Genomic DNA, 11,059 nt, shown 5'->3' with positions numbered 1-11,059 from the left:
AACCAAGGTCCTGGAATGACTGTTGGGGAGGCGGCTGGAACCCAGAGCCTCCTTGGCTGGAACCAAGGTCCTGGAATGACTGTTGGGGAGGTGGCTGGAACCCAGAGCCTCCTTGGCTGGAACCAAGGTCCTGGAATGACTGTTGGGGAGGCAGCTGGAACCCAGAGCTTCCTTGGCCAGAATCATGGGCCTGGAATCACTGTTGGTGAGACAGCTGGAACCCAAGTCCTCCTTGGCTGGAACCACTTACCTGGAATGACTGTTGGTGAGATGGCTGGAAGCCAAGGCCTTCTTGGCTAGAACCACTGTCTTCGAATGACTGTTGGAGGCAGCTGGAACCCAGAGCCTCCTTGGCTGGAACTACAGTCCTGGAACGATGGTGAAGTGGCATTGCCAGTGATTCCAGCTCAGCAGAGGAGACTCCATCGGTGCCGTGGCTTCCAGTTATGGCAACATCAGTCATCTGGGGTAGGAGCCAGGTGCTGGAACCACGGCCCTGGAACGATGAAGTGGTCTTACGGGTGATTCCATGGAGCTCAGCAGAGGAGACTCCATTACTTCCAGCTATAGCTACATCAGTCATCTAGAAGTAAAAGAGAGATGCTGGAACCACTGTCCTGGAACGATGTTGCTATAGGTGGATGGAATTCATGGAGTCTCTTCTGCCGAGCTGGAATCATTCTTACGGCCACTCTATTGTTCCAGGACTGTATTTCCAGGCAAGGAGGCCTTTGTCTTCCAGCCATCTCGCCAACAGGAGCAATTGTACTTCTTCTTCTTTTTTCTTCGGTCTTTTTCTTCTTTTTCTTCTTCTTCTTCTTCTTCTTATTATTATTATTATTATTATAATTATTATTATTATTATTATTATTATTATTATTATTATTATTATTATTATTATTATTATTTTAAAAATAACATTGTTTTTACTCATTTATATAAAACAATTTTTCTGTAATTAACAGTTTATTTCAAATCTTGAAAACAAGTAATTGATAAAAAATAAAAAATCTTTGAAGATATTGCATCTTGTTTACTGTTTATTTGGCTTTTGTATCAATAGACTATTCTATCAATAGACTATTGTATTACAGGCTATTGTATCAATAGCCTATTGTATCAATAGACTATTGTATCAATAGACTGACGTATCAACAGACTATTGTATTAATAAACTATTGTATCGATAAACTATTGTATAAATAGACTTCTATTAATAGATCAGACTGAAAGACTCGCAGAAGACCTTTAGGCTTAAAATCTCAAGGAGGTGAATTTTTTTTTCAAGGTTCCAAATACCCGCCCACAGACCTTGGGCGCCGCCCTTATATGTCCTGGGGAGGGGGGGGTGTGTCCGTCGTGGTGCTCACGTGCCCTGAGAACCAGTTAAAGTCAGTTAGAAACACACACTGTCTCTCTCTCTCTCTCTCTCTCTCTCTCTCTCTCTCTCTCTTCTTTCTATTTTGACCCAGACTTCGTATATAGGGAGAAGGTTACACAGTTTGTGTTCTTGTGATTAACCCTTCATTAACCTTAAGTGACGCCACATTGACACTCGTCGATCAAATGCCGATCAATATTGATCAATCAGCGATCGTTTACCCCACCCCCGGTGATTAGCGATTTGTAGCGATTATTTTGAGATTATTTTCAAGATTGGCAGCGACAGAAACGTTGGGCTGTTGTTTGGGTGGCGCCATGGAACTCTCTCCTCTCTCTATCTCTCTCCTATCTCTCCTTCTCTCTCTCTCTCTCTCTCGCTCTCTCCTCTCTCTCTCCTCTCTCTCGTCTCTCTCTCTCTCTCTGTTATTTATTTATTTATTTATTCCAGATTTTGTATCGCGTAGAAAACGGACTTCGAGAAAGAAAATGGCACCTGTGGTCAACCAATCGGAGTTGAAGAAACAGAGGCTGATGATGATTGGCTCAGAGCAAAATGGCTCTGTAAATCCCCTAAATGGCTCTGTTAATCCCCAAAATGGCTCTGTTATCCAAAAAAATGGCTCCATTAGCCCCCAAAAGGGCTCCGTTGACCCCCAAAATGGCTCCATTGAGGGGGGTGAACTGCTCAAGACCATCCTGAACGTCGTCCTGAAGGAGCGACTCGTCACGGGGATCGACCGGCGGCAGAAGGTGGTTGACTTCAAGCTGCCCGCTGAGTTGGAGGTCAGTCGGTTAATTTTAAATGGCTGGAGGTTAATTCTAAATGGCTGGAAACTAATTCCAAAAGGCTGGAGATTAATTTTAAATGGCTGGAGATTAATTTTAAATGGCTGGAGATTAATTCTAAATGGCTGGAGATTAATTCTAAATGGCTGGAGATTAATTTTAAATAGCTGGAGATTAATTTTAAATGGGAGATTAATTCTAAATGGCTTGAAGATGAATTTTAAATGTCTGGAGATGAATTTTAAATGGCTGGAGATTAATATTGAATGTCTGGAGATGAATTTTAAATAGCTGGGGATTAATTTTAAATGGTGGGAGATTAACGTTGATTAGTTGCAGTTGATGGGAGGTTGATTTAAATATTGGGAGACTTGGTGATACCTTAATTAAGTTTAAATAGAGGGAAACTTCCCGATCAACTTTAAATGGCAGGAAACTTACTGATTAATTTTAAATGGCAGGAAACTTCCTGATTATTTTTAAATGGCAGGAAACTTCCTGATTATTTTTAAATGGCAGGAAACTTCCTGATTATTTTTAAATGGCAGGAAACTTCCTGATTATTTTTAAATGACAGGAAACTTCCCAATTAACTTACTGATTATTTTTTGAAATGGCAGGAAACTTCCTGATAATTTTAAATGACAGGAAACTCCCAATTAACTTACTGATTAATTTTAAATGACAGGAAACTTACTGATTACTTTTAAATGGCAGGAAAACTTACTGATTAATTTTAAATGGCAGGAAACTTACTGATTATTTTTAAATGGCAGGAAACTTACTGATTAATTTTAAATGACAGGAAACTTACTGATTAATTTTAAATGACAGGAAACTTACTGATTAATTTTAAATGGCAGGAAACTTACAGATTAATTTTAAATGGCAGGAAACTTACTGATTATTTTTAAATGACAGGAAACTTCCCAATTAACTTACTGATTAATTTTAAATGGCTGGAAACAACCCGATTAACTTTAAATGGCAGGAAACTTCCTGATTAACTTTAAATGACAGGAAACTCCTTTCTCCACACCCCCAGAGCCTCCTGGACCTGACCATCCGGCGCGAAGGCCACCCGCTCAAAGAAGCCGACTCACTGGTCGGGGACGTCGTTTCCCACAGCGTGAAGACGCAACACCCCTACTTCTTCAACCAGCTGTACGGGGGCATAGGGGAGGAGGCCCTGGCCGGGGCATGGCTCGTAGAGGCCCTCAACACCAACCAGTGGGTATTCGGGGCTCAAATTTTTGGCTGTCCAACTTCTTCTCTATACATATATATATATTTTAAACATTTTATACATTTTAAAAATTTTGAATATTTTAAATATTTTTAACATTTATATATTTCACATTATATATTTTAAATTTTTGGCTGTCCAGCTTCTATATACCATATATATATTTTAATATTTTATATATTTTAGATTTATACATTTATATATTTTACATTTACTTCAAATATGTTATAGAATTATACATTTCATATATATTTTAAATATTTTATATACGCTATATGTAGTATATCTTACAAATCTAAAAATACATTTCAAGTATTTTGTATATTTTGTATAATGTAAATATTTTATGTATTTTATATATTTTAAATATTTTATGTGATTTTATATATTTTAAATATTTTAAATATTCTATGTATTTTATTTTATATAAATTAGATATTTACATATTTCAAATATTTTACAAATTTTAAATATTTTATATATTTTAAATATTTCACTTATTTTAAATATCTTAAATATTTTATGTATTTTATATATTTTAAATATTTTAAATAATCTATGTATTTTAAATATTTTGTATAAATTAGATATTTTACATATTTCAAATATTTTACAAATTTTAAATATTTTACATATTTTAAATATTTAACTTATTTCAAATATTTTATGTATTTTATACGTGCAGGTACACCTTCGAAGTGGCCCCAGTCTTCATAGTGGTGGAGCGCTACGTCATAGGGGAGCTGATCTCCCTCTTCGGGTGGGGGGCGGGCGACGGCATCTTCGCCCCAGGTGAGGGTCAACTTTCTTGACCTTTGACCCATTGACCTTGAAATTTGACATTTTGGTGTTTTTGTTTTTTTAAGGTTTTTAAAATTTATTTCTGGTTTATGGTTATATTATTATATGTATGGTTTGGTTATTGTTGTGTTTAACTCTCTCTCTCTCTCTCTCTCTCTCTCTCTCTCTCTCTCTCTCTCTCTCTCTCTCTCTCTCTCTCTCTCTCTCTCAGGAGGCAGCATAAGCAACATGTACGCGATGGCAGTTGCCAGGTACCGCCAGAATCCCGAAGTGAAGTGCAAAGGAGTTTTTGGGATGAAACCGCTGGTCGCCTTCACCTCAGATCAGGTTAGAAGAACTTTTTATTGTAGGGGTATTTTATGGGTATTTTATCTCCCAAGTATTTTACATGTATTTTATGTGTATTCTATAAATGTTGCTTTTCATAAATATTGCGTTTACCTTGATGTTTTAGGGGTATTTTAGTGCTGTTTTATCTCCCAAGTATTTTAAATGTATTTTTTCTGTATTCTATTTGTAATTTATATGTATTTTATGCATATTTTATAGATGTTGCATTTGATAAATGTTGCGTTTACCAAGATGTTTTAAGGATATTTTATGGGTATTTCATCTCCCAAGTATTTTATATGACTTTTGTGTATTTTAAATGACTTTTATCTCCCGAGTATTTTACATGTATTCTACATATATTTTATATGTATTTTATAGATATTGCTTTGATGAAAACATTTTATGAATATTTGTTTTATGGGTATTTTATTTCATTAGAGTATTCTATGTATAAATATCTAATCTACAAGTATTTTATAAATATTGCATTTTTGTAATATTTTGTAAATGTCTTTTGTAGTATTTTATTCATTTTTGGAGAATCAAAAGCCAAATATTTTATGCAGATTGTTTTACCATGCTCGTTTATATAATAAGATATATATTTTATATATTTATTAATTATTGTATATAAAATACAAAATTTACAAAATGGGTGATATATTTTATGTATTACAAATATTATTGTTCATATTTTAATTGTGTTTATTATATACAATAAATTCTCTATATTTTATACATACATACTTTCTTGTATTTTATATATTGTATTTATATAAAATACATAAATATTTCAAGATATAAAATATGTTATATTATTTTTTTTAATATTTATTTATTTATGATTTTATATTTTAGGTTATTATTTTTATATATTTAGTAATATTTTATATTTTACCAATTTTATAAATAATATTTTATATATACCAGAGCCACTACTCAATCACCAAGAGCGCCCACTGGCTGGGCTTGGGCCTGGACAACGTGGTCACCGTCCCAACCGACGACCAGGGTCGAATGACCCCGTCCGCCCTGAAGTCGGCCATTGCCCGGGTTCGATCCGAGGGACGGGAACCCTTCTTCGTCAACGCCACGGCCGGGAGCACCGTCCTGGGGGCCTACGACCCTCTGGGCGCCTTGGCGGAGGTTTGCGAGGAGGAGGGCGTGTGGTTACACGTTGATGTAGGCTTTGTTTGTTTCTGTTTTTTTAATTGTTTATTTTCGTTTTAAATTATGAATTATATATTATTAAAGATTATGTATATATATTTATTTATATTTTAAACCCTTTGTTTATATCTTTGTTTGTAATTGCTTGTGAATTTGTTTGTTCGTCGCAGGCATGTTGGGGCGGGTCGGCCATTGTGTCCAGGAAGCACAAACATCTCTTGGACGGCATAAACCGGTGAGAGAGAGAAGTTGCTTTGTTTACCTTTGTTTATCTTTGTTTATTGTGTTTAATCGATGACAGCCTTAGAAAACACAGACAATTTATTCCTTCCACATTGAAATAAAATTAAATATATTATTTTGTTTGACTTTGTTTATTTTTACTTTGTTTATTTTCACTTTGTTTATCTTTAATTTGTTTATTTCACTTTCTCTGTTTTTACCTGTTTATTTTTACTGTGTGTTTACTTTGTTTATTTCTATTTTGTTTTTCACCTCGTTTATATTTACTTTGTATATAGTGTCTTATTGCTTACAATATTAAAAAGATAAACAATTAAATCACTGAATATTGAATCAATAGATATTCCAAGTGAATTATGGATATAATCTAGTAGCTTTGTTTATTGTGCTCATTTTTGCCAATATTATATATTAAAATTAACCATTTTAACTAATTTTATACTAGACCAAAATATAGTCCAGGCAAATTATGGGTAAAATAAACAACTTTGTTTATCAAATTTAATTTGTTTAGTTAACTTTGTTTATTTTCCTCCCAAAGGGCCGACTCGCTGTCATGGAACCCACACAAGATGCTCGGTGCTTCTTTGCAGTGCTCCGTCTTCCTCACCAAACATAAGGTTTGTTTGGCTTTGTTTGTAATTGTTTGTGTACTATGTGTTTGTTTGTAGTAAATAGAGAAATGGAAAGATATACAGATGGTAGACACAAATATTTGATTGTGCGTTTGTCTTAGATTGCTGGATACACACAAACAATCTATTCACAACATTGTTTTTATCACACGACTCTCTCTGCTTTGTTTGTGACACAAACTAACAATACAATTCATTGAAGCAACTTTAGGTTATTATATGTTTCTATGCCTTTCTTTGCCTTGTTTGTGCCACAAACAACCAATCTACTCCCTATCCCTCCCCCCACTTAGAGCCTCCTCCATGAACTCAACTCCGTTCATTGCATTGTTTGCGACACAAACAAAAAATACATAACATTTAATTATAACACTGTTTATATTTGTATGCCTTTCTTTGCTTTGTTTGTGACTCAAGAAACCAACATAGTTCAGTTATATGACATTAGATTGTTGCATACACACATTATCTTAGTTAACTTTTCTTTGCTAACAAACGGTTTGTTTATGACACAAACAAAGAATACAATTCATTGATACAACTTTTACAACACAAACAAACAATACAATTTAATAATACAGCTGTAAAGCATGTCGTATGCACGAAACATTTATATTCTTTTCATTGGTTTGTTTGTGACACAAACAAATAACACAATTCAATGACACCCATAAGGTTGTTGCATATGTGCACTGTCTTCGTATGCCTATCTTTGATGCAAACAAACAATGCAATTCAACGACGCAACTCTAGAGCGTCGCGTACGCAACGAAACGCTCGCGTATCCTTCTCTTCTTCTCTTTGTGTACGACACGAGCATACCATTCAAAACCTGACTCCCTTCCTTCCCTTCCTACAGGGGCTCCTCCACGAGTGCAATTCAGCCAGGGCCACCTACCTCTTCCAGCAAGACAAGCACTACGACGCCTCCTACGACTCCGGCGACAAGAGCGTCCAGTGCGGCCGCAAGACCGACGCCTTCAAGCTCTGGTTCCTCCTCAAGCTCCAGGGGCTCGACGCGACGGAGGCCAAGGTCGACCAGGTCTTCGAGCTGTCCAGGTCAGTTGGGGCGAGGTTTTGATTGTTGGGGGGGGATTGGTTTTGAAGACCTGTGACCTCGGGGCATTGGTTATGTGTTCCTGTTTCTGTGATCTTTGTGATTTTGGGACTTTGTTCCTGTGATCCTTAGACCTTGGGACGTTTTTCCTGTGACCTTGGGACCTTGGGTCTCTGTTCCTGTGATCCTGTGGCCTTTGGACCTTGTGTCTGTGACCCTGTTTTCTAGGGATCTTGCTCCTATGACCTTGGGACCTTGTTAGAAATTTTGATAAACAATGGTGGGCCTTTTTTTGGTTTCAGCAAGTTAATATTCAGTTACCTGTGACCCTGTGACCTTGTTGAGCACCTTGGCCTATTAATAACTGACCTCGCGACTTCTGTTATCCTCGCAGATACCAATACATCACCCCCATGACCTTAGCAAACGTGAAAATCATAACACGACCTACCTTGACCTCACAAACATTAATAGTCTGCTTTTCATAAACAGGTACCTGGCAGAGAGGTCAGGTCGCGACCCGGCTTCCGCCTGATCGCGGAGCCGCAGTGCACCAACGTCTGCTTCTGGTACGTCCCGCCGAGCCTGCGGGGTCAGGAGGAGACCGGAGAATGGTGGATCAAGGTGTCGAAGGTAAGGTCGGATCGGGTCACCTGGCTTATCATGTAGAATATTCATTATGCGATAGACATGAGGTAGATAAGGTTATTTTCTTTAATATTCAGTAAACGTTTTATAAAGATATTTTAAAATATTCATAAACCCCCAAATTCTGTCCCCCCAGGTGGCACCAGAGGTCAAAAAACGCATGGTACTGGAGGGGTCACTGATGGTGGGCTACCAGCCCTTGGCCAACAAGAGATTGGTCAACTTCTTCAGGATGGTCCTGACCTGTGGAGGTCAGGTCAGGACCCGGGCTGACATGGACCACGCCCTTGACGAGATTGAGAGACTGGGGGCTGACCTGTGATTTGGCTGAGAGAGAGAGAGAGAGAGAGAGAGAGAGAGAGAGAGAGAGAGAGAGAGACTAGGGGCTAACCTGTTCTTTGGCTTAGAGAGAGAGAGAGAGAGAGAGAGAGAGAGAGAGAGAGAGCGAGAAAGAGAGAGAGGAGACTAGGGGCTAACCTGTTCTTTGGCTTAGAGAGAGAGAGAGAGAGAGAGAGAGAGAGAGAGAGAGAGAGACTAGGGGTTAACCTCTTCTTTGGCTGAGAGAGAGAGAGAGAGAGAGAGAGAGAGAGAGAGAGAGAGAGATATGTGATTTAGTTATAAGTAGAACTTTATATACGTACCTGCGTTGTTTAGGCTTAGCTCAAGGTTTAACTAAACCTTATCTTGACACACTTGAAATGACTTAAGGTTTAACGTAAGATTTGTGGTTTAAAGGTTTAACTAAACCTTACCTTGACACTCCTGAAGTGGTTTAAGGTTTAACGTAAGATTTGTGGTTTAGTTTTGAATAAAAAAACAGATCTTGACGTAACTCTACGGGGTTTAGTTGTACATAAAACATGAGTTTACAGACCTGTATACCGTTTAATGGTTTAGTTCTAAGTTTAGTGTTAAGTAAATTCTGAAGCTTCATTCCGAGTAGAACCTTTTAAGGTTTGTGTAAAAATACGTTTGACATATTTCCAATGTTTCGTTTTTAATTAAAACACATTTTATACCCTCTAGGTTTAAGTAAAACCTAATAATAAAACTATAAAACACACTTTGTTTATATAAACCTGTATTTAAATAAATTATACATAAAATGTATTGTTTTGAATTATTGGAAAACGAATTATTTTTAATTATTAAAACATAATTTAAATAATATAAATAAATAATTCACGACGTAAATAATGAAGTGTTTAGAATAATTGATAATTTAAAAAAATATGTTAAATTTATTGTTTTAAAATTGGAAAAACGAATAATATGTAATTATTAAAACATAATTTAAACAATTAAGTTTTTAATATATTTGATAATTTATTGAAATAAACATTATTATATTATAATAAATAAATAAACATAATAAACAATTGTCTAATGGTCACGTGACTATGACGTCATAGATTGTTATTGTCCAGTTGTTTACATTCTCGAGCTGAATTTGGTGCCGTTTCCTAAAACAAAAATCTTCGGGTTTCTTAGTTTGTTCTTTTATTTTACATAAAATTTGGGATTAATTTAAAAACACAAAGAAAAATGTTCTAGAAATAAAAGATAGATCATATTTTGATGAATTTACTCAAAACAATTACGTAGAAAATCGATAAAACATATGAGAAATGATTGCGTTTGAATACTGTTAGTTTATCACGGATAATTTCTATATAGACGCATCTACTATCATTTAATGTATATTAACGAATTAATAATTATGTATTATTGAATTATATAATAAAAATAACGCAAATTAAGATATAATTGATAAAATATAGCAATTTTTAGAATATAAAATGATTTTGAACATAAACGAACGCCGCCATCTTGCTCCCAATTCCCCAACGTCGATCCTGTGAAGGCGAAAAGGACGAGAAATTCCCTGCATATTTCCGTCGTTTATCACGAATTACGTCGCGTAATCGACGTTGTTGAGATAAATAATAATTATCGTAATAATTTTGAAGCTGGTGAGTATAATTTCGTGGTATAATTATCTTAAATAAGGGAGAATTGAGGGATTAGAATTGGGCTGGTTTGGGCCTATCAGGTTTGTGTGATGTAAAACTAATGGCGTGTTATTATAATTGCTTTATGATTATTTACGACTTATTTTATTTATGTAACGATGTTCAATAACGTAAACAATCTAAATCTACAGTTGAGGCGACCAAATTCACTGCTTGACGTTCAAGAGCAGCAAACACAGCCTAAACAGGTACTGAACCATGGAATTACTGAATTGTAAAAAAATTAACACTAAAGGCAACTTAAAAAAAAAATTCTGTGGGATACGCCCCCATAAAGTGTATTGAGAAATATCACTGCTTGACGTAAAATTTAGGAACAGCAAACACATTTAATCAGGTGTTTCATCTTGGAAAAAATATAGCTAGCCTACCTAGTAGTAGTCTACCTAAAGGCAGCGTAAAAAAAAAAAGGGGGATATGCCCCCCTTTAAACATACCAAGAAACTCGCAAATCTCCACTTTATGTAAGCAGATAAACTGCTAATTTCACAGCAGATGTACTAGTACCTAGTTCTGTTTGCTGATCTGTCGAAAGAAATAGAAATTTAGGCTAAGGAGGAAAGAAAACTTAAACACACATAAGGGAGCAGTGAATTTGAACCCCTAAATTTTAGGATTACCATAAATAGATAATTTTACGGTATTAAAGCTAATTTACATGTAGTTTAAAGTTTGGACCGTGCTGCTTGTAATGTAGGCCACATAGATGCTAGCCTAGCCTATA

The 11,059-nt window shown here is 35.8% G+C and overlaps 2 protein-coding genes across 3 annotated transcripts in view; both read left to right on the top strand.

The window, feature by feature from the left end:
* LOC135204879 (cysteine sulfinic acid decarboxylase-like) lies at window positions 1-9,363 on the top strand. 2 transcript variants are annotated; one of them, XR_010312355.1, is made up of 11 exons: window positions 1-205; window positions 1,832-2,166; window positions 3,215-3,399; window positions 4,101-4,207; window positions 4,428-4,543; window positions 5,480-5,731; window positions 5,890-5,954; window positions 6,504-6,582; window positions 7,457-7,656; window positions 8,147-8,287; window positions 8,439-8,644. XR_010312355.1 is itself a non-coding variant. In XM_064235110.1 (11 exons), the coding sequence occupies exons 1-11, from the start codon at window positions 16-18 to the stop codon at window positions 8,622-8,624; spliced, it is 1,845 nt and encodes a 614-aa protein (XP_064091180.1). In that variant the 5' UTR covers window positions 1-15; the 3' UTR covers window positions 8,625-9,363. The 2 variants fall into 2 exon arrangements, 1 of the variants encoding a protein (XP_064091180.1); XM_064235110.1 differs by having other exon boundaries at window positions 8,158-8,287; window positions 8,439-9,363.
* A 776-nt stretch (window positions 9,364-10,139) lies between these two features.
* Window positions 10,140-11,059, top strand: part of LOC135204878 (beclin-1-like protein) — an 18,574-nt gene continuing 17,654 nt past the window's right edge. The window contains exon 1 of the mRNA XM_064235107.1: window positions 10,140-10,275. The gene's annotated coding sequence lies outside the window, so the exon portion shown is untranslated. The remainder of the gene's footprint in view (window positions 10,276-11,059) is intronic.

This window comes from Macrobrachium nipponense, chromosome 47 (assembly GCF_015104395.2).
Source record: "Macrobrachium nipponense isolate FS-2020 chromosome 47, ASM1510439v2, whole genome shotgun sequence".
Taxonomy (NCBI): Eukaryota; Metazoa; Arthropoda; class Malacostraca; order Decapoda; family Palaemonidae; genus Macrobrachium; species Macrobrachium nipponense.
This window is presented reverse-complemented; position numbering and strand designations above follow the sequence as displayed.

What these genes read in the sequence shown, in the direction of transcription:
- LOC135204879 (XM_064235110.1), top strand. Translation starts at nt 16, where the DNA reads ATGACTGTTGGGGAGGCGGCTGGAACCCAGAGCCTCCTTGGCTGGAAC. An exon ending in TGGGCCTGGAATCACTGTTG is followed by an intron (nt 206 to 1,831) that starts GTGAGACAGCTG and finishes TATTTATTCCAG; the next exon opens with ATTTTGTATCGCGTAGAAAA. An exon ending in GGTGGATCAAGGTGTCGAAG is followed by an intron (nt 8,288 to 8,438) that starts GTAAGGTCGGAT and finishes CTGTCCCCCCAG; the next exon opens with GTGGCACCAGAGGTCAAAAA.